Below are 23,045 nucleotides of genomic sequence, written 5' to 3' on the forward strand. Positions count from 1 at the left end.
ATCTTAAAATTCTCTTTATCTCCTGCTGGTGAATTGACCTGTGACCTCCATTAGCTTTATTTATTCATATTTTTCCTGATCCTCAGTGTCCTAAGTATTTTGAACTTTATAACCTCTGCTTTGTTCTCTTGTGAATGGTCTTAAATAAACTGCAAAGATTAAAAGCCACAATTCTTAATGAGGAGAAAACCCCTACCTTTTCAAAGATCTACTCAATCCTTGTTTATCCTAGAAATTTTTGTGAATAAGCCAATGCCTGAAAGTTATCTCCATAAATAGTTTCCTCTGCATCAACATATAGACAAAGAATCTTAGATAAGAGACTATCAAAGCATGGGAAAATAATAATTCTAGCATTAAAAACAAAAACAACAACAACAACAAAAAACAAATAAGCAGGCACTAAGTGGTAGAAAAGAAAACTGTATTACTCAACTAAAGCATGCCTTTACAAGGACTTAAGGGGTTTTAAGAAAAGGCAGAAGCTAGCTGAAGTATCTACAGAATTCTAAGAAAGAGTATTTTTCAAGAAAAGGGTGATCAACTTGTTCTCGAAGACTTTTGGCTAAGAGTGGACATCATTTTTGACCCCTGAGTAGTTAAAGTTCATAAATAAAGGGGCTATTTGTAAGTAGTTTATATAACTCAATGGATTTTCCATAGCATAAGATCCCAGAGTAGTATCTTTATTAAGGATGGATTATCTAGGTATAAGATATGTTTCTTAGAAATTCTTAGGTGATCCTATAATTGCCCAGCATGTTTATGATAAAACATAAAAATACACATGACATTATGGACAGTGAAGAAAATGCCATTCTGGGGCAGGAAATATAATTTTTCTTTGTGTTTGCACTGCTTATCTGTAATTTAGCTTTAAATTATTTACTAAACTCATGAATAGGCTGAGCGATTCTCCACATCATCTCTGTTAGAAGAATGTCTACAATCATTTTCTGAAATGATTTATATATGCCTTTTTAAATTAAAATGTGACATATGTTCCTGGGAAAAACTGATAAAACATTATCTAAAAATAGCCCAATAATAGTGTGAATCTTCATATTTGGAGTCTTTTATGCATACATTTACTGCTAACATTTCCTTCAAAAATACTTTTAAACCACAGTAAATAAACATAATAAAATTTGAAAAAGAATTATTTTCTCAGAGGTATTAGCCAGACTCTTAATAGGAATTAAAAAGTATTTATTGGTTCTGCCAAGAAATGTAAAAGTAGACTTAAAGCATCCATGACTAATGCCATATATCAGAAAATTTTATTATCATTCTCTGAAAATTGGTGTTGGCCTCAATAAATTACTAATGTGATAAATGTTTGGCTAGTAGTAGAGTGTGGCACTGTTAATGTTGAACTCTCAGAAATTATGTGACAGCAATAAAGAAATGTATAGAAAAATATCCGCTCTCTAGTATATTTTTTTCCTCTTTACTTTTGTAATTTACCATTTCAACACCTTGGTAAATAGCCAGCAGTATATAGATCATTTGTTCACCAGATTGTAAACATCTTTTTAAATCAAATGATACCAAGAAAAGAGTTATGGGTTATGTATTCCTTGGAAAGAAAATTAACTGTGGCGAAATCATTCATAGGGTGTGTTTGGAGGCCATGTGTATCAAATACACAGGTTCATATCATGAATTTTTTGGTGCAGTTTAGTTTGCAATCAGCATTTAGTTCAGAAAATTTAATTTTTTTCCCCTTCCATTTCAGGCATCAACTCCCAGTTGGCTTACAGCATTGCTTCTGGTGATAGCCTTGGGCAGTTTACAGTTGACAAGAATGGGGTATTGAAAGTTCTAAAACCTTTGGACCGGGAGAGTCAGTCCTTCTACAATCTGGTCGTTCAAGTGCATGACCTGCCCCAGCTTCCAGCCTCCAGATTCACAAGCACTGCTCAAATCTCCATTATTTTGCTGGATGTCAATGATAACCCCCCAACCTTTCTTTCCCCTAAATTGACCTACATTCCAGAAAATACACCTATTGATACCATTGTTTTCAAAGCACAAGCAACTGACCCAGACAGCGGCCCAAACAGCTACATTGAGTACACCCTACTGAACCCTTCGGGAAGTAAGTTCACTATCGGGACCATCGGCGGAGAAGTAAGGCTCACTGGAGAGCTAGATAGAGAGGAGGTTTCCAATTACACGCTCACCGTGGTGGCTACGGACAAAGGTCACCCATCTCTGTCTTCATCTACAGAGGTGGTAGTTATGGTACTTGACATCAACGATAATAACCCTGTTTTTGAACAGGCCATGTATAAAGTGGAGATTAATGAAGATACACTTACTGGAACGGACATAATACAAGTATTCGCAGCAGATGGAGATGAAGGTACAAATGGACAGGTCCGCTATGGCATTGTCGATGGTAATGCCAATCAGGAATTTCGGATCGACTCAGTCACAGGGGCAATCACCGTGGCTAAGCCTCTGGATCGCGAGAAGACCCCTACTTACTCTTTGACTGTTCAGGCAACAGATCGGGGCAGCACTCCCAGAACTGATACCTCTACCGTCAGCATTGTTCTCCTGGATGTTAATGATTTTGTCCCCATATTCGAGCTATCTCCATATTCTGTAAATGTCCCTGAGAATCTGGGAACATTACCCAGAACAGTTCTTCAGGTAAGTATGTTTAAATCAAACAAATATTGTGCTCTTTGTAAGACAATCCACTTAGTTACAGTGGTCATGCTACCCCACTCTCTTCCTCATTCTTGTCCAAAAATGCTTACTTGCCGATACAGCAGATCTTGAAAAGGACAGGTTTATGAAAATTACGCCTAAGGACCTGTTGATTTCCTTGTAGATGAAATATTGTATTTCAATTATATCCTTTTGTGTTTACCTCTGCTGCACACATTTATGCATTCGTGCATTTTTGAATTTTGTTTCACTGTAACAATTATTCTAAGAAAATAAAATGATGTTAAAATTTGAAAACTTTTACAAACGTTGCTCTTCATTCCCTCTTTACAAATCCAACTACCTGGATGAATCTGCTTTTAACAGATTTTTTGTGGAGTCTTCCAAAAATACAATGTGTTGATTTTATACCCGGTTTTATACAAATTATATGTTGTACTCTGTGCCATTTTCATATTTTACCTAAAACTTACAAATATGTCTCTGAAACCTTTTAATATTGGTCTGTATGGCTCTACCCTATTATTTTCAATAATAGACTTATTTTTAATAATACACATTATTTCATGATATACATTTTGTGAGTATTACTCACTTTCATGGCCTGTATTATTTTCTCCTGTAGGTGGTGGCAAGAGATGATGATCAAGGTTCCAACAGCAAACTCTCGTATGTTCTATTCGGTGGTAATGACGACAATGCTTTTACTCTCTCAGCTAGTGGAGAACTTCGAGTAACACAGAGTTTGGACCGTGAAACAAAGGAACATTTTGTCTTGCTGATCACAGCTACAGATTCAGGTAAATCTGTAATAACCTTGTTCGACAGTGAAAATTTTCTTCATAATATATGTAAATGGAAGTATGTTTATCTACCACTAAACTAAATGTCCTTTGAAATTTACTAATGCTTGGAACTTCAGTTGTATCCACATCATTTTATAGAACATAGATCACTTTATGACATTTATATGTAAATTGGAAGGGTTTAAGCACATTACAAAGAAAGCTCTATTCCTATAAGACATAATATATCCTTGCCTGGTAGGCTGACCCAGTATCTCTGGGGGTGACTCTATACTCTGCCCCTTGACTGTGGACATTTCAAGTACCTTAGCTTTGAAAAATTCAGATGGTTCTAACTGGTCGTGGAGATAAGAGAGTGGATCCAGAGTATCTACTTCATGAGTCCTGTAGGTTCTGCAAAGCCATAAGTAGATATAATAAGCATCTGATGAAGCCCCACGGAACTCCAAAAAGGGTGTCAGTGAGAACCTGGCTTTTCACTGAGTAGCAGTGTAAAAAACCACTACAATATTGTAAAGTAATTAATCTCCAACTAATAAAAATAAATGAAAAAATAAATAAATAAAAATGTTAAAAAAAAAAAAACTACCACAGGGAGAAAGAAAAGCAGTATACATTAGCTCTCACTGTTTGGAAACAGTAATTGCATAAAATTGTAGAGCAAGTAGTATAAAATACAGTCTATTCAAAAAGTAACATTACTATTAACCACTATTTTATTTTACACTTCTAATTCAAAGCTGAAACAACTAAAATTTGTTAAAGCACTTCCGTGCCTTGAAGAACGTAGACGTGCTTAAATATGTGTTGAATAAACGAATGAATGAATGAATCATTGATCTTCAAAAGTCTCAGGGAACTATGAAGCATTGTCCTTATGTAAAATTCATTTATAAAAATTGTTAAAACTTACTATTTTAATTATTGAGGAAGCTAGTAATGTTGACGTTTCTTTATTAATTTGTTGAAATTGTTTTAAGACCAGGCAGATTTGTTGGAACCTCAAAGGACTGACATTTTTGGTATATGGATATTTATGTAGATGTGTAGCTACTGCTATAGGAGAATTATTCTGAATTTTCAAATGAACTGTGTTTACTGTGGTTGAAATGTTTTTGATGAATATAATTGAGTGATATTTTTGTTATTTGTGACCAATTTCAGAGTATGCAATTTCATGTCAGTGCTTCATATAAAAGGAGATTTGAAGATTAATTATAAATGTATATTAAGTATGTGAATGATAGTGCCGTTGTTATTTATCAAGATGGCTCTGTCTGTATTATTTGCCATTTACTTTTGGGAATGTAATCATCTTACACTATGGCATTGTGAAAGAAAGCATGGTTCTTGGTTTTTTTTTTTTAATCTGTGTGAATAGCTGTGTTATATTTCATGCAGACTATAAAATCCCAGGCCATGATGAGCAGAATGTAGTGTGGTAACCGTATAAAACTTAAACCAAGTTGATCTGAAACATGTTTCATTATATGTGTCGGCAGTACTTCTCGGTCAGGAGATAAACATTCTCACGTGACAAATGCAGTCCCTGCCACATGGCTCAGGTCAATCCGGTATTTCAAGAGTCATCTGGAGAAAAGAAAAGGATAAAGAGGAGTACAAACTAGTAGAGGGTCAGATATTTAGAGGCGAGATTTTATAATGAAAACACCGCCGACTCGGCTCTCCTCTGCAGTTGCTGGATATGTGCAGTCGATTCTAGGCACTCCCAGAAGCAGAGTCTTTGTGGAGATCACTTGGGGGAGGAGGAACCAGACCCAGGAATCTGGCTGCTAAGGCATCCGTCACCATAAAACTTGCTGCACAAAATGGTGCGTCACACAAAGGTCATCCCAGGGCGAGGAGCAGAGTGTGATCGTGAGGATCAGAGATGCAGTGTAGGGTCCCCCTGGATGGACAGGGCACCACTCATAGAATTCTCCATCAGGGGATTTGTGATTTGGAACATTCTAAGTCAAAAGCCATGTCAGAGGAAGAATGTGGACATCTAGACAAGAGTGCCTGTTTTCAATCAGATCATTCTGAGAATTTAAAAACCTTTTTGTGTGCCTGTGGAAGCCAAGAGGGGGATATTGTGCAGGGGAAGGGAATGGTTGTTTTTTGACGTTTGGCAATCTGAGTCATGCAGTTTGCCAGATTTCACAGATATTAACCCATTTCTACACATTACTTTATTATCTCAGAGACTATGGTGTTTTTGTTTCCACTCTACTATTAGTAAACTCCTCAGAGTAATTAAGTCATTTGCTCAGGAGGTGGCACAGTGGTAAAGAATTCACCTGCCAATGGAGGAGACTCAAGAGACGTGGGTTCAGTCCCTGGGTTGGGAAGATCCCCTGGAGTAGAAAATGGCTAAACTACTCCAGTATTCTTGTCTGGAAAGTTGGATGGACAGAAGATCCTGGAGAGCTACAGTCTATAGGGTCGCAAAGAGTCAGACACAACTGATCACTCACACACACACACTCACACACACACACACACACACACACACAGCCAAGAAGTAGCAGAGTAAGATTCACACCCTAGTGTATCTGACTTCCAGGTTTAGTCAATGTGAAGGTTTTAGTGTTGAGGTAAAGTAAAATTTGAAAAGTGTATATTAATTTCCAAAATAATTTTATTTGCAAAGTAAACCCAATAATTGTCTATGTAATATACTGATTAAAAGCTTTAAATTTGAACTGACAGTGATTTAAATTCTGGTTCCCTCAAATTTTATTTTGTGATTCAGACAAAAATCTATCATCTCTTTCTTTTTTTTCCTTCTATCATCTCTTTCAATCTCAGTATTTTCTCAGTAAAATGGGGATATTAGTAATTACAAAGTAGTTTATTACAATGTTTAACTGATAATGATATGTGTTAAATATGCCTAACACATTGTGTATATAATGATTTTAATGAATTGTGATCCATGCACTTTAAACATTCAAAAATTCTTATAAATGGCTACCCTGTTCCTTACTACTTAATTAGTCTTATTTTAAAATGTATCAGTTGTTTAAAAAACATTTTTAAAAAATTGCAACTCATATTTTTTCATTTTATGCACTACTACATTAAGAACTTTTATTGTGGTATCAGTTTTTTCAGACTTTCAAAGAATAGATTGCATGGTCAGTGCTTAACCATTAAAAACTGTAGGTCAGCCAAATTATGGTTAGGGAGGACTTTGTGGGCAGTCGGCAAACTTAACCACCACTTGTAATGATGCTTCTTCATCAATGTGACAGCATAAAAATGACATTTCATTAGGGAAAAAAAATGAAAGAAAAAGAAAGGTAAGAAGGAAGGAAGTGAAAAAAAAGAGGGGGAGAAAGAAAGAGGGAAGTAGGGAGGGACCAAAGAAGGAAGGAAGGGAGGGAAAGAAAACTGGAAATAATAGAGTTAAAAGTGCTCTCTTCTAGTACGCTTGGGTGAGTCAGCCTGTTGAGAGGAATTTTCACAAGGAGAAGATTCATTAGAGCATTTGTCTAAATATGCAGACTTTGCAAGAACCAAGTCCTGTTTTCAGGGAGCTGGACTGTGTGGATTCATGATGCCATCAGCCACGATCCTAGGGGAAATTAGAGATCTAAAATTGTTACTATAAGGACAAATAATGCAAGTACAACTCTAATTTCTATGAAGTACTGTTGCCATTAAATGCAAAATGTGAAGACCAAATGTGTTTATATTCTATCCAATATTGAGATAGGAGAGCTATGAGTTATTAGAAAGTGACAGTTCAGATTATCAGTAAAATGAAATTGTGTGGATATCTGTCATTCAGGGCCTTAAACATAATGTTAAGAATCATGGTGGGAGGCATGAATGAGATTCAGGGACATTGGTCCCTTGGTCAGAGTATTTTGGCAGTCTTGGAAATTAGATAATTACTTGAAAATTTCCCCAAATTACAGATTTTTATGAGTGCTTTTTTGTGGGGTTGTCTTGAGACGGACTGGTGGTTTATGAGGACACAGGAGTAGAAGTATTGAAGTAGGTGTATGGAGATCATTTAATATGAATCACATTAATATGAATCACAATCAGAAATTGTGAGGTATGTTGGACTAAATGTTTTTAAAATTATTAAAACTCATGTGTGACCATAATTTTATATCCAATTCCTTTCTATATTTCCAGTGTCATCAGTATCCACTTGTGTAGAACAGTGTGAGAGCTTCAGATATCAGGCTTCAGAATTTGCAGTTTTATATTCCAGGAATGAAGTCTCTGACACAGGATTTAAAATACTTATTCACTGCCATGATTTAAAAGTCAAATTAGTAGATGACATGAGAAAATTCAGAAAAATATGGCAGCTTTTAGTTCCCAGATGCCAGGTTATTCTCAAATTGGCAGTGTTCTGAGAACCAGGAAAATATCAAAGTGTTCGAAACAAGAAAAAAATTTGACAGTTTTATTCCTTAGCTCACAAATCATTTTTCCTTTGCTCTTTTGAAATTCTTACCTGATGGCAACCCAAAGATGGGTCAACTTTGGCAATATGGCAGCAATTGAAGCAGCAGCTTATTTTTATCAGCAGACCTCTAAATCTTTGAATATTTGTGGAGAAGATATTAGCATTCCACTTTCATTGTATTTTTATTTACTGACTGCAGGGCTGTAGAGTAGCACATCTGGAAGCTCTCTAAGGACTCCTGTCTACTGCTTAAAATGAATACGAGCACACCATCCTATGTGTGTGGGACCAAGTGTTGCACTGTTAAATAACAAAACCAGGACAGAGGGTAACAATTCTACCTCACTTTTTTTTTTTCTCCCATAGGATTTACTTACTAAAGATTAATTTAAAGAGGTGAGGCGACAACTCAATTAAAGATAATATTTTGTTCAACTGATATAGTAAAAAGTGTGGATGTTCTGCCTTCAGTCCAAATTACTCATTGTTATTTCTTCTAGAAATATATACCAAGTAGACACCCCCAGGAGGGTAAGGCTTCAACCCAGGTGTAGTCATGAAGTTACTGCAGAGAACCCAGCAGGATGTGGTTCATCCTAAGAGGGGAGCTGGCCCTAAAGCAGTAACTGTCCTTCACATTTTGACATTCTGTTCCAGAGGATCCTTCCTTCCAAAAGTTTTCCTTACCATTTTCTCATAAGTACAATAAATTAAGTAATATGTTTTAAGTACCATAAGTAGCAGGGAATTATCAGGGAAACCCAGAGCTGTATACTTTCAAAAAATTAATCCTAAGAATTAATTTACAAAATGGGAATATATTATAAAGGTAAACACATAGCTTTATGGTCAAAAAGAGGTTCAAAATCCATCTCTGACAGTTTTTAGGTACATGACATTGAACAAGATACCTCTGTGTGTGTGTGCTCAGTCGCTCAGCTGTGTCTGACTCTTTGCGACCCTTTGAACTCTAGCCCACCAGACTCCTCTGTCCATGGGATTTTCCAGGCAAGAATAATGGAGTGGGTTGTCATTTCCTTCTCCAGGTGATCTTCCTGAATTAGGGATGGAATCCACATCTCCTACATTGGAGGGCGGTTACCTTTGTATTATTATCTATTTGATGGAAACACTAATTCCTACATGAAAAATGTATTAGCAGGAATAAATGTGGAAATGACTTATTTTAGCTATTAATATTAGTCAGCATATTTGTTGGACATCTTAAGCTTAGTAAGGTCAAATAAAATTTCTGACTTTTATCATCCTGATCTCCATAAGTTGTTCTCTGTCCCCAGTTTCACAACTGCTCAAGGCAAACTTTGTTCAACAAGTCCATTGACAACTAGACTCTGACTCACAAAATGTCCTGAATTGACCCAGTTTTCTTTATCTCCACCACCACCGCCTTAGTCTGCGTGCACGTGTGCTTGCTAAACACTTCAGTCGTGTCTGACTCTTTGTGACCCTACGGACCGTAGCCCACCAGGCTCCTCGGTCCGTGGGATTCTCCAGGCAAGAACACCGGAGCCTGTTGCCATGCCCCCCTCCAGGGGATCTTCCCAACACAGGGATTGAACCTGCATCTCTTATGTCTCCTGCATTGGTAGGTGGGTTCTTTACCACTAGCGCCACCTGGGAAGCCCCCACTTTAGTCCAAGCCAGGGCAAATGAGATAGCTTTCTAACTGCCTTTCTCCCCCACAGTATGCTCTCCAACAAGAGCTCATGAACCTTAAAGTCATAAGTTAAATGATTATGCCCTGTCGCTTAATTAAAACCATTCAATGATTTCCAAGAATAAAAACTAAATTTCTTACCATTGACCACATGGCATTAAATGACCTTGGCCCTGTCCACTATCTGACCCCTCGGTCATCATCCGCTGCTGCCTCTATTATGTTCACCGTTGGTCAGTATCTCCACATTGGTTTGGTTGAAATCAGCTGGTGTAGTATTCACACTACAGAAATCAGCAAGCTTACGGATCAGGTGACTTACTTCTGGAGAGTAGTTGCTAAACAGTGACAGCAAATTGCTAGTGCCAGTTAATTTGGCCCCTTTAAAAATGCCAACCTTTTTCTCATCCTTGGCCCTTTTGCATTTGTACCTGTAGTTCTCACTGTCTGGAATGTTCTACTTTGTAGCTGGCTATTTTGTTTTTTTCATTTTTTAATGGGGGAGGACAGGCGATATCTGTATCATTGTCATTTTGTCATTGCATCTAAGTAAAACGTCAACTTCTCAGAGAGGATTTATCTGACTGTCAGTCTATAGGTCCCACTTCCCATCTCTCCAATGTTTCTATCACATTGCTCTGTTGTGAATTTATTCTTAAACATTCATTGCTATTTGAAGTTATATGTTTATATAGAATATAATGCTTTCCTGGTGGCTCAGCAATAAAGAATCTGCCTGCCAGAGCAGGAGATGTGGATTCCATCCATGGGTTGATAAGATCCCCTGGAGAAGGAAATGGCAACCCACTCCAGTATCCTTGTCTGGGACATCCCACGGACAGAGGAAACTGGCAGGCTACAGTTTGATTACCTCATCAATAGCTGTCATACTTCCAGTATCATGTAAGTGAAAGTGAAAGTTGCTTAGTCATGTCTGACTCTTTGCCATGGACTATACAGTCCATGGAATTCTCCAGGCCAGAATACTGGAGCAGGTAGCCTTTCCCTCTCCAGGGGATCTTCCCAACCCAGGGATCGAACCCAGGTCTCCTGCATTGCAGGCAGATTCTTTACCAGCTCAGCCACTAGGAGAGCCCAAGAATACTGGTGTGGATAACCTATCCCTTCTTAGGGCATCTTCCCGACCCTGCATCGAACCCAGGTCTCCCACATTGTAGGCAGATTCTTTACCAGCTGAGCCACAAGGGAAGCTCCTAAGTCTTGCTCAAAACTGAATTCCCAGAAACACTCAGAACAGAATGTGTAATATAGCAGTTGCTGAATAAACATTTGTTGAATGAATGAATCATTTAATGAGTGAAAAATGATCATAATTATTTATCAACTGATCACATCCTGTTATTTTAATTTGCAGTTATTATTTCATATTTATTTACCATACTTAAATACAATTTATTATTATGTATTTATCACTTGCAGATTTTTCAAAGGACCTACCAAGAAAGGAAAAGTGCCAATCTTTTTTAACTGATCGCTGAAATTCCAAAAGTTTTTGCTACACTGATTGTGGTCATTCAAATTGACCCCTGCTTTGAAAAGCAGCATAAGCATTTAAGACTCTGTGGTGTTTAGTGTGATGTGATAAATTGCAGTCATATGTAAAGACCCACTGAAGCGTTTTATGGCTTTAATTCAGTTTCAAATGCTTCAAAATACTGCTTGAGCTATATTCTCATGACTCTCCCCTGAACCTTCTGGCTTTTATTCAATTCTATTATCTAGTAGATGTTTCTAGGTAGGTCTTATCTCTACTTTGTGACGTGCTGTGCTGCCTACCTTTTCTTGGTTTGGCTCACTGACTCAGAATCTGCATAAACGGACACTGTGCTTTGGAAGAGTTTCGGCATTTGGCAATACTTTTATATCTGAACTTCCCACAGCAAAAAAGTGTGAGCCTCCCATATCTCCCAAAACGCCAAATACCTTTTTAGCTACCAAAAATTAATAATAATTATATATATATATAGTTTATTATATATATTTTTATATATATCCCACATGTGGTATTTGACTTCACATAGCTTAATGATAAAGGCCTATGATTCTTTACATAAACGTAATGTGAAAAATTTTACTTATTTTGTGATGAGGATTTTGGTGTTTAGATAAGCATTTCCAATAGATATATATCCATGGAATTTTCCCAAGTCTCAGAATTTTTTTAACCTTCGGTGATCTTCTACCCTCACCAATAAATTCATAGTCGTTGACCTATCAAAATCTACTACTACTCTTAAAGGAAGTGAATTAGTACACGAGAAAGCAGTAAAACAAGATGTAACTATAAGGGGTTATTGAAGTTATAATAACCTAGTGTGTAATATGGAAGGATTTTAAAAGAAAGCTGTATATGAAAAATCCTAAGTGAGAAAAATCTGACTTAAAATGCCAATTTTATAGCCAGAAATCTTCTTGGAAATGAGCCAGTCCATTTCCTTTATTTTTGAGATAAGAAAATTGAGGCCTGGAATAATTAGGCGGTTTGCCAGAGCTTACAGACCCAGAGAATATTAGAGTCAAGAACAATATCCAGGATTTCTGCCTTCCAACTGAGCCCTTGTTCACTTATGGTATATTTGAAAAAAGATCAGAATCTGATTACCCTTTGCAAAACATAAATTTCCAAAAACACAATTTAAAAAAAAAAAACAAAAAAGCACAATTTTAAGAAAGCTTTTCTTCTAATATGCAATCCATTGTACTCTAATGAATAAAGCATTCTGTTATTTTTCTTTTTCCAAATACATAAATAAATGTTTCAAAATATTTTAAGTGGTGTCAAATCAACTGGAATCAGTAATTTCAATACTGATTGTTTGAGAACAAGCTTCAATTTAGGCACTATTCAAATTAAATTGCTAAGTAGGAGAAGATATAAAAAATTCACTATGCTTTACAGGTAGAAGATGATAATACTGCCAATTATTCCAACCAATTGTCATTTTGCATTTGCATTTATTAAAACCAAACTATAATGTTAATTTAATAGATCTTATAAGTGAAGTATTATTAGAGTCAATGAGACTCATATGCTTCTATGGGCTGTCAATGTGTAACAAGCATCTGGATAATGTTTTGTCACGAAGCATGTGTGGAGCAGTCTCTACCAGGGATTCTTCTAGGAACTAGAGATATAGTGGTGAAAAAATGACAGTCTCTGTCCTCACAAAAGTTACATTCTAGTCAGAAAGATAGACAAAATGTAATATATAGGTCGGGAGTTATATGAGGTGCTATGTAATTAAATAAAGCAGGTTAAGTGGCTAGAGAGGAAGGAATTGGAGGTATTATTTTTAATAGTAGAGTCAGGTCAGTGAAATGTGAAAATCTGGGTAAATCTGCAGATGAAACGGTTCCTAGACAGGGATCAGGTTGCCTTTATTCAAAGGACAACTGGAAGGCCTGGACGACTCTACTAGAATAAAAGAAAGGAAAAGTCTTGATAAATGAATTAGGCAGAGGCTGGATCATCTCAGTGTTTTAGGCCAGGGAAAGAAGTTTTACTTTTATTCAAAGAGAAAAGGAAAGTCTTGTTAAAGCTTTGGACAAGGGAGCAACAAGGAATTTTGGAGTGGCCTGTTTTTGTGGAAAAGAGATCTGGTTTTTGTGTCAGTGGTGAAAACCTCAGTGGAAATAGAGATGGTGATTAAAAGGCCATGACAGCAGTGCTTGAGAATGTTTGAAATTAGGCTACAGTATGGAGGAGGTGTGAAAGAGCTAAATATTTTATCCGTTTTGAAGGTTAAGCCACTAGGACTTGATGATGGAATTGGAGGTGTAGGAAATTAGTAAAAGAAACAAATCAAGCATGTGTCCTAGAGTACTGGCCTGAGAAATTTGGGGATAGGAAAAGGAAATATTTTCTAGGTTGAATTTTCCTTACATTATTTTTTTGATATACTGTATTTTAGATATTATGAAATCTCCAGTGGAGATGGCAGGTAGATATAAAAGTTTAGTTCTCCGGAAACACGTTTGAGTAGAGATACAACTTATGTGGACAAACTTTAGACAATGTTCATTCTGTCCTTGCTGAGTGCTTGTTTGCACCAGATTTCTTACTATAGGATCTGATTCAATCTCACAACAGCCTTGTAAATTGGATTCCGATACTATTAATTAAAAGAAAAACAAAAACAAAGCTAAGTATTAGAGAAGTAAACAACTTGACCCAGACCTGCAGCTGTTAATCAGTAGAAACAGAATCTGAAGCCACTAAACCTGATCAAGGAGACCATTTCTTAACTATGACTCGTCTTGCCCACAGATTAGCTCATCTAACATATTATGTTTCACGTAAACCACGTTTATGAGTTTCTTCTCTTTGGATGAAATATCATTTTATATTAAAAAGAGAAATGGTTTTTGCAGCAAAAAAAGAGAAATAACATTCAGTTCTCTGCCATTGAAACAGCAAGTAAAATAAGAATATTCATGAATTCAAAATCAAAGGATTGCTGTTCTCAAATCAAGAAATGCATATCCAAGAGCTTTACGGAGTTTTACGGAGTGCAAAGCAAATGTTTAATACTATACTTAGAATATACAATATGTATGATACAATTGGGCTGTGTTATTTGCATTTAATTGGGGTGTGGGAGATTAAATTGTGCGCAAATTAAATATATTACCTTTATTTATCTGTTCTCGGTCTAATATGCTAACAGGCTAAAGAGATATTCTGGCAATAGATTTGGCCAAAAAGTCTAGTAGTGAACTATGTGTCAGCATAATTAATAGGTCTGAGGGGAAATTTTCAGTTATTAGCATCCCTAATTAAGGGCATTTATCATCTGATTGAAAGAGGGGATAAACTTCATTCTTTGCAGGGATTGGAAATTACTTTTTAATGAAGGGGAAACATGATGCTTTTGCAAAAATTAATCCTAAAATCTAATCACTATGCTTAGTTTCTTGCTGAAGCTATGATGACATTTTGAATGAAAACTATTTGTCACATTGTTCAGCTAGAGGGTCACTGCATTGCAAATGTCTCTATAATCAGGAGAGGTCAGAAATGTGGAATATGACATTTTACATCTGAGGAGAGTTGCTTTTTAAATGTTCCAGAAAGACTGCATTCTGTCAGTATTATTTGTGGGAAGATGTTGAAGAAGAACTTGCCTTGTCTGTTATGATGAACATTCTTAATAATGAAAAACGCTTGAAAACTTTCCATAAGACATCAATGATTCCATAAATCAAACAGTGCTAGGGTAATCGTCAGTTACCAGAAATCACTTGCATTTAACTTAATTATATATTTGAGTCAAAGGAAGTTTGGTTATTTCCACTGGAATATTTGTCTTAGATGAGAATTTTGTTTCCAAGGCTCATAACTGGTTATTGTTTTACTTCCTCTTATTTCAAATAAGTTTAGTACAAAACCCATTGATGACAAAGTGTTATCATAAATCATTTATTTATATAATATTCTTTAAATCAGCTACACTATAGTAGAAACAACTTTTCCTACATAGTGTTTAATTTGTATAGTCATAAGATAAAAATACAAAAAGAAAGATGATCAAGCTTCCAAAATTCCAATAAATAATAGCTAGAATTGCTATCATGTTGCATAGAATTAAAATTTGATGAAGTAATTTCAGTCTATGTCTCATTTACTTAATTTCAGATATAAATCTGAGTAGATGAAGGAAACCGAACTTTGAAATGGAAACAAACTTTGAAATATTAAAGAGAATGTTTATATTACATAAAGGATAAATATTAAATATAATAGGAAATGATATAAGCTTAGTATGAGGAATTTTTCCTTTACAAAAATCTTCTAACTTAATCTTAATTTGTAGCCTGTTTAGATAATTATTCCAAAGATATATAATTTGATAGTTTCACTAAGTAGGCAGGATGCAGGCTATAGTTTGAATTTGGTGGTTGCTTCTAGTATTTCAGAGTTTCAACATATGCTGTTAGGGTTCTTTTTTTAATGTTCTCCAAAATTAAGTCTTTATCACATACTTTATGTGGGGGATAAAATACTTAGTTTACATCATGTTTTATTATTTTGTAAACTCTTAAAAGTTATGTATCCATATAACATAAAATTTACCACTTTAATGATTTTTAAGTGTACATTTCAGTGACATTCACTACATTCACACTATGAGCAATTTTTCAGTCTTACTTACATAACATTGCTAAGTTCTTTCTTTAGTTTTGTCACCTCTATTTAGTCCGATAGTTGCTCAGTCGTGTCCAGCTCTTTGTGACTCTATGGACTGTAGCCCACCAGGCTTCTCTGTCCATGGAATTCTCCAGGCAAGGATATTGAACTGAACTGAACTGAAGTCACTCAGTCGTGTCTGACTCTTTGCAACCCTGTGGACTGTAGCCCACCTGGCTCCTCCGTCCATGGGATTCTCCAGGCAAGAATGCTGGACTGGGTTGCCATTTCCTTCTCCAAGAATATTGAAAGTGAAAGTGAAGTCGCTCAGTACTGTCTGACTCTTTACGAACCCGTGGACTGTAGCCCACCAGGCTTCTCAGTCCATGGGATTCTCCAGGCAAGAATACTGGAGTGGGATGCCATTTCCTTCTGCAGGGGATCTTCCCGACCCAGGGATCAAACCCAGGTCTCCCTCATTGCAGGCAGACACTTTAACCTCTGAGCCACCAGGGAAGCCCAAGAATACTGAAGTGGGTGGCAATTCCCTTTTCCAGGGTATCTTCCTGACCCAGGGGTAGAACTTGGGTCTCCTGCATTACAGGCAGATTCTTTAGTATAAGAATTTATAAAAAGGAAACTGGTTTTGATAAAGATTCCTGAGAAACGATAAAAAATAAAATGTTACCTAAGTTGAGTACCTGCCTAATTTATATAAACATATTTGTAGAACTAATTAGTGGTAATATATTATTAAATGAAAATTTTAAGATAAATGCTATTGGTCATATTTAAATCCTACTACATATTTACTTGCTTCACATATTTTCTGGATTCAAATTTAAGTCAAATCACATAATTTAAAGTCAATACTGAATGGTTGGTTTCAATACCTTTTCAGGGGATGGCTTACTTACTGTGAGAAACATGTTTACTCAAAGTATAAAAAAGAAGGTAATACTTTATTACAACAAATACACCCAGTCAGAGGACTGTTTCACCAAATGTTTGATGTTAAGAATGAAATCAACTTTGCGGCAAAGCAACAGATTTCAGTTAAGCAAAAATTCTAATGCGGCTGAATAGTTTCTCATGTTTCAGGAAAGTATGTTTAATTTATGGGGACTAACATTAAATATGTAAAATGCCTGCAGTTAGAACTTTAATTAGATCTTTAGATTCATTCATTACACTTTGAAGATGAATTTTCTGATAGAGCAGTTGCCTGAAACATTTTTCTTTTTAAAGTCTTATTTTAGGTTTCCTTGAACTTTATTCTAATATGTTTGATCTTTTTAAGCCACCAGTGTTCAAAAGCAATATCAGTTTAATCATTTCCCAAGTTTAAGAGTATAAAATATGACTCAAGACAAAGTTTGGAACTACGCAAGTGTAATGGACTATCAGAAGATTAAACTGTGAATAATCTTTATGTGTGTGTGTGTGTGTGTGTGTGTGTGTGTGTGTGTGATGTGTTTTACACATTTAAAAAAATGCTTTTCAGAATCATGTATTTTTTTGCTGTTGCTCTAAAAATTGAAGCAGTTTCCTATCTATTTACCCATATTTATTGTATATATGTTGGAGAAGGAAATGGCAACCCACTCCAGTATTCTTGCTTGGAGAATCCCATGAACAGAGGAGCCTGGCAGGCTACAGTCCATGTGGTCGCAAGAGTCGGACACGATTTGGCAACTGAACCACCATAGTATATATGTATACACATATATACTTTATAAAATATATATACAGGCTTCCCTGGTGGCTCAGATGGTAAAGATTCCCCCTTCAGTGCAGGAGATCCAGGATTGATCCCTGGGTCAGGAAGGTTCCCTGGAGAAGGGAATGGCCACCCACTCCATTATTCTTGCTTGGAGAAATCCACGGATGGAGGAGCCTGGCAGGCTATAGTCCATAGGGTCGCAAAGAGTCAGACACGACTGAGCGACTAACACTTTCACTTTTACTCTCATATATATTTTGAACTATGGTGTTGGAGAAGACTCTTGAGAGTCCCTTGGACTGCAAGGAGATCCAACCAGTCCATTCTAAAGGAGATCAGTCCTAGGTGTTCATTGGAAGGACTGATGCTGAAGCTGAAACTCCAGTACTTTGGCCACCTCATGCGAAGAGTTGACTCATTGAAAAAGACCCTGATGCTGGGAGAGATTGGGGGCTGGAGGAGAAGGGGACAATAGAGAATGAGATGGCTGGATGGCATCACTGACTCGATGGACATGTGTTTGAGTAAACTCCAGGAGTTGGTGATGGACAGGGAGGCCTGGTGTGCTGCAATTCATGGGGTTGCAAAGAGTCAGACACGACTGAGCAACTGAACTGAACTGAACTGATGTACACACAGAGATGTATGATATATAAAATACAAAATATTTTTACAAAATGAATTTGAGCTTCCTTTTATCATCTGACTTCCAATTGCATTTCACATGTCTCCTGTATGTTGCTTGCCTCTATACTTAAAAATTTCTGAGATTTTCTCCTTTCATTTCACTTGTATCTTCAGCTCCATTCATTGGCTCACTGTCTTCTATCAGGAGTCTATGTCTTTACATTCTACTTCTTTCTGATTGCATCTGGTTCTCATAAATCAATTCCAGATGAAACTGAGTAATCTTGCCCTATTACGCCACAACCTATATAATTCATCATTATCAGATCTATCCAAGCAAAATATTGACCCCTAGTATTCTGATTCCTCTCATGGGATTCAGGATTAATTGGGACCCTCTGTTATAAGTAATAGACTATCTCCAAAATGGTGACCTTTGTCAGAAGTTTTGTTCTCTGACCCCAGCCTTAGGCTAAAACCTATATTTATTCCCAGAAGTGATCAGCTTTTTGAACTTTCAGCCATGTAGTCACTAGATCAGATTTCCATATATAGAGTCAAAGGAGAACTTAATAAACATTGAAGACAACCTATGCATTATGGGTTTAGATAACGATGAATTAAGCAATAATTTCTGCTCTCAATTATTTTATAACAATAGAGAATATGGTAGAAGTACATCAATAACAATAATAATGAGTAAAACATCTGCAGTAAGAGTGGCATACTTTTATCTGAGCCTAATGAACAGAGAAAATATATTTTTTTAAGAGTTCAGAGTTGACTTTCCTTCTGTCCACTATTGTTATTGTTCAGTCGCTAAGTCATCTCTGACTCTTGGTGACCCAATGGACTATACTTCTCTGTCCATGTGGTTTTCGGGTAAGAATACTGGAGTGGGTTGCCATTTCCTACTTCAGAGGATCTTCCCAACCCAGGGATCGAACCCACGTCTCCCAAGTCTCCTGCATTAGCAGGCAGATTCTTTACCACTGAGCCACCAGGGAAGGCTCTGTCCACTATGGCTAAATGTAAATAAGTTGTTTAAATTCTTTGAGTTGAAAGTTCTTTATTAAAAAAACTTAAATAGTAATACCTACTTCATGAATCTGAAATCTGCGTGCACCAAGGACTAGGTAACTTGCGTCCTTCATCTGAGAAGTCTGTTGTAGATATGTCTTTGTTGTGTTGTCGTGCTCGAACAAGTCCAACTCTTTGTAACCCTTTGGACTGTAGCCCATCAAGCTCCTCTGTCCTTGGGATTTTCCAGGCAAGAATACTGGAGTGGGTTGCCATTTCCTCCTCCAGAGGATCTTCCTGACCCAGGGATCAAACTTGCCTCTCCTGCATTGGCAGGTGGCTTCTTTATCATGAAGCCACCTGGGATATGAGGCTTATTCGTTCAAAATCAGGGGGCATTCCTGCTTTCTGTCCCTTGATTTCATCTTCCTGCCTAGAGCTGAGAGGCAGGGCCTTGTGGAGGACCAGTCTGAGGCTAGAGTGAGCTGAGCGGTGGAAGGCCCTATCCTGAGAATAAAAGAGAAATATTGGAGGAAGAGTTCAGAGTTAGTTAAATCTCAGTAAGAGACTTAGAAATGTAGTATTATGTCTTTGTACAATTTCTTTGTAAAACTTTAAAAGTAAATAAGACCTGCATGCCCATCCCCTGGGGCAATAAGAAAGTGAGGCCATTGTAGAAATCTGGTCACTCTATCAATTCTTGAAGAAAAGAGGAAGAGAAGAACCCCAAGTGCTGTTAAAGTGGGCTGTGGCTGCTAACAAGTGGAGGAAAGGGGACTCGTGATGGTTCTTTGCTTGAGAAATATCCCATGTGGATATGGGATTACCATGGGGCCACTTCTCAGGCCAGGATCATATGCTGTTGCTGCTATGCTTTCAAGAACTTGTGGAAAAATTAATTGTTCTCTGGTACGAAAACCATGAGATTGAATTTGTTGAATATTTTCCTAGGTAAAGAATGTTTTGTTTTGTTGGTTTTTTTTTTTTTTTTTTTTTTTTTTTTTTTGCTTTTTGCTTACTAATTCAGAAAACACACCAGCAACAACATTTATGTAGTTTATAGACAAGGAAAGAAATCACGCGTTCCTGACCAAATGAGTTGGTCATCATTTTATAAGGTTTCTCATATGTGTGTCATCAGACACTCTAGAATATCAAAGATAAAACCATTTGGCAGTTACTGAGTTATTTCTTAACAAGTTTAAGCATTGTTGATTAGAGAGCATATCAGACATATTCAGGTGTTCTCTCACTTGAAATTTGTAAATTTTGCATTTTTAAATTTTCAGTTCAACACATGTTATGCAAAGCTGTGCAAGTTTTGAAAGCTGAGTCTCATACACTTAAAACCAGAAAAAAAATCATTAAAAGAAAAAATGATTCAAAATCTTTTCGTGAATAATATTGTCATAGGACTGACTTGAATGTTTTGTCAAGGGACAAAATTCCTGAGAATTATGACACAGTAATCTGTAAGATTAAAAACTGACCTTTTAAATGTCAATTTTCCTTTTTTCCACCCTGATTTCTAAAACAAGTACAACAACGAAGAGTAATATAGAATACATTCTATGTACCAGGCACTATCCTAAACATGTTACATTCCCCTCCACACCCCTATTGGGGTAGGTTTGTTCTCATTATTCCCATTTTGCATATAAGGAGACAGATTTAGTGAGTGGAATACAGTGTCAGTAATAGAGATAAAAGAGCCTTTCATGATATCTGGGACCTTGATTTAGTTATCCCCTCTCACGAGTCATCAGATATCGCCCCTCCTTCCCATGACATCCCCTTTTGTTCACACAAATGCACAGATAAGCTCTAGTTATTGTTTTTTTCAAGCAGACAATGGGAGAGATACTAATATCATTCACACAATTAACTTCCATTTCATTAAATTGTGTATAATTAAACACACATTTCAGAGCTTTAGGCCAAACACTGGTCATCCATAATAACTCAGAAAATATTGATTTGGGCTTTAACATGTGCTGTGAAAAATTAAAAATTTATGGCCAGACAGATGTCCCCAAATGCTACACAGGCTTAACCTGGACAATAGCTAAGGTCCCCCACAGATGGGCCTTTTTCTCTAACTTGTGCCTCGTGTTATTCCCTGAGATTGGCTTGTTCAGAGTCCCAGAACATCTCACTGAGGAGCATGTGTCCTGCTGCCAACACCTTCTGGCTTTTATGTCAGTGGTCAAGAGCTCCCCATTCAAGTTAAAACCTAGTTCCATTCCTCACCAGGTCAATGGCCCTAAAAAAGTTGCTCAACCTTTCTATCCCTTTCTTTCATGTTATTTATATATAACATGGAGGTAACAGCCATACTGACTTATGAAGAGTAGATAGTTCGGGTAAACTTCTTAAACCAGTACATGAATGCCTAAAGATTCAATAAATGTTTATGTTGAGTGAGATTTTAAAAGTATCATTTTGATGTTCTTCTTCAGTGTTTATAATACTTCTAAATCTGTTCTGAATGTGAGTTATGTATGATGTTATCCTACCATTGTTTAAGTGACTAGTGAAAAGGCAAGTACAATATTTTAATATGTGTAGTTCATTATGCAGAAAAGGCAAAGAGTGAGAACTGGTTTTCTTTTCTTTAATATAAAAATCCAACACCTAAAAGGTAAGATATCTACAGAAATTAATTTTAAAATATGTTAATATCAATGGAATTCTTGACATAAATTGTCTCACAGAGAAGGCAACAGAGATCAGCTTGCAGCCTAAATTTAATTGAATAGATTTCCGGGAGATATCATGCCTTCTCACAGTGCCCAGTTCAAGTGGTCATACAAATATTTCATCTAACGTAGAATTTGAGCTTCCTTACATAGAGTACAAAAACCACTACATTCCATAATTTTCCAGTCTATTGATTTTTGGTGCCCATACATTGGAACATAAAATTGGTTGGTACTATGCCATCAGTAATGGCAATCTAAGAACACAGGGAAAAGTCTGAATAGCAATAAGGATATATTATTGCAAAAAATAATATTGGAAGGTTGTGAATCTCAACACCATTCCATGATACTAGAGAGATATTCATAAACATTTTACAAAGAAATGAATGAGTCAACGAAAGAATGGCTTTATTTACAAAATATGAACTACCAAAAGTGAGTAGAATTTAAGCTTCATTTAATGGGAAATAATTTTATGGGAAAAAAAGTTGTATCTTAAAGTTGAGAGTAACCAGGGCCTTATTTTATTTTAGATAAATATAGGTAAGCAGACCTTCATTATTTCTATTTTGGTATATTCAAGTTTGAAAAATGATTCTGAAAAACAACTAAAAGCAGATGATTTGCCACTTACCTTTGAGATAACCCAAAGAATCAACTAAATATGACCTCTGACCTTCACCACACAGGAGTCTTCTAACCCTGTGTAGTATAGACAGTGTACTCCAGAGTTTTGTTAAATGCTGCATTTTCACTATATGCTGATAATGGCACTGGAACAGGAAATAAAAACGAATTGCTTCATATTTACCTTAAACATTAAATAAATGCAACAGAAATGATTTCAAGTCATCTCACCGACATGCTATTTCCAGCAAGTGAAAGGTCAGAGTGCTTTCTTTTTTAAATTTTCTGCAAAGAAATATAAGTTAGTACAGAAAAGGGGATTTAAAGGCCTCAAAATTCAGTTAACTTTTTTTTTATGATAGTATTGATAGTCACATCTAGGAATACAGTTTTTAATTCTGCTTTGTCAGCTGGTCAGCTATTCCAGATCCAGAGGGATGCTCCAAATCTGGCTTGAGTTATTTGACTATAATTTCAGAGAAACCAGTAGTGCCGCTTTTGTGGCATTTAAATGATATTGTTGTGTCCTACATTGCTGAGTGATACCTTTAAAATAGACTAGGAGGTTGACATATTCTTTTTGTGCAGTATCACTAGGAA

The 23,045-nt window shown here is 36.4% G+C and overlaps 1 protein-coding gene across 1 annotated transcript in view; it reads left to right on the top strand.

Annotated features, from left to right (window-relative positions):
* FAT4 (FAT atypical cadherin 4) overlaps nucleotides 1-23,045 on the top strand; it is a 174,135-nt gene that overhangs the window by 99,886 nt on the left and 51,204 nt on the right. Inside the window, exons 5-6 of the mRNA XM_065904930.1 lie at nucleotides 1,739-2,661; nucleotides 3,308-3,482. Coding sequence (XP_065761002.1) covers nucleotides 1,739-2,661; nucleotides 3,308-3,482 — 1,098 coding nt within the window. The remainder of the gene's footprint in view (nucleotides 1-1,738; nucleotides 2,662-3,307; nucleotides 3,483-23,045) is intronic.

Source organism: Muntiacus reevesi, chromosome 13 (genome assembly GCF_963930625.1).
Source record: "Muntiacus reevesi chromosome 13, mMunRee1.1, whole genome shotgun sequence".
NCBI lineage: Eukaryota > Metazoa > Chordata > Mammalia > Artiodactyla > Cervidae > Muntiacus > Muntiacus reevesi.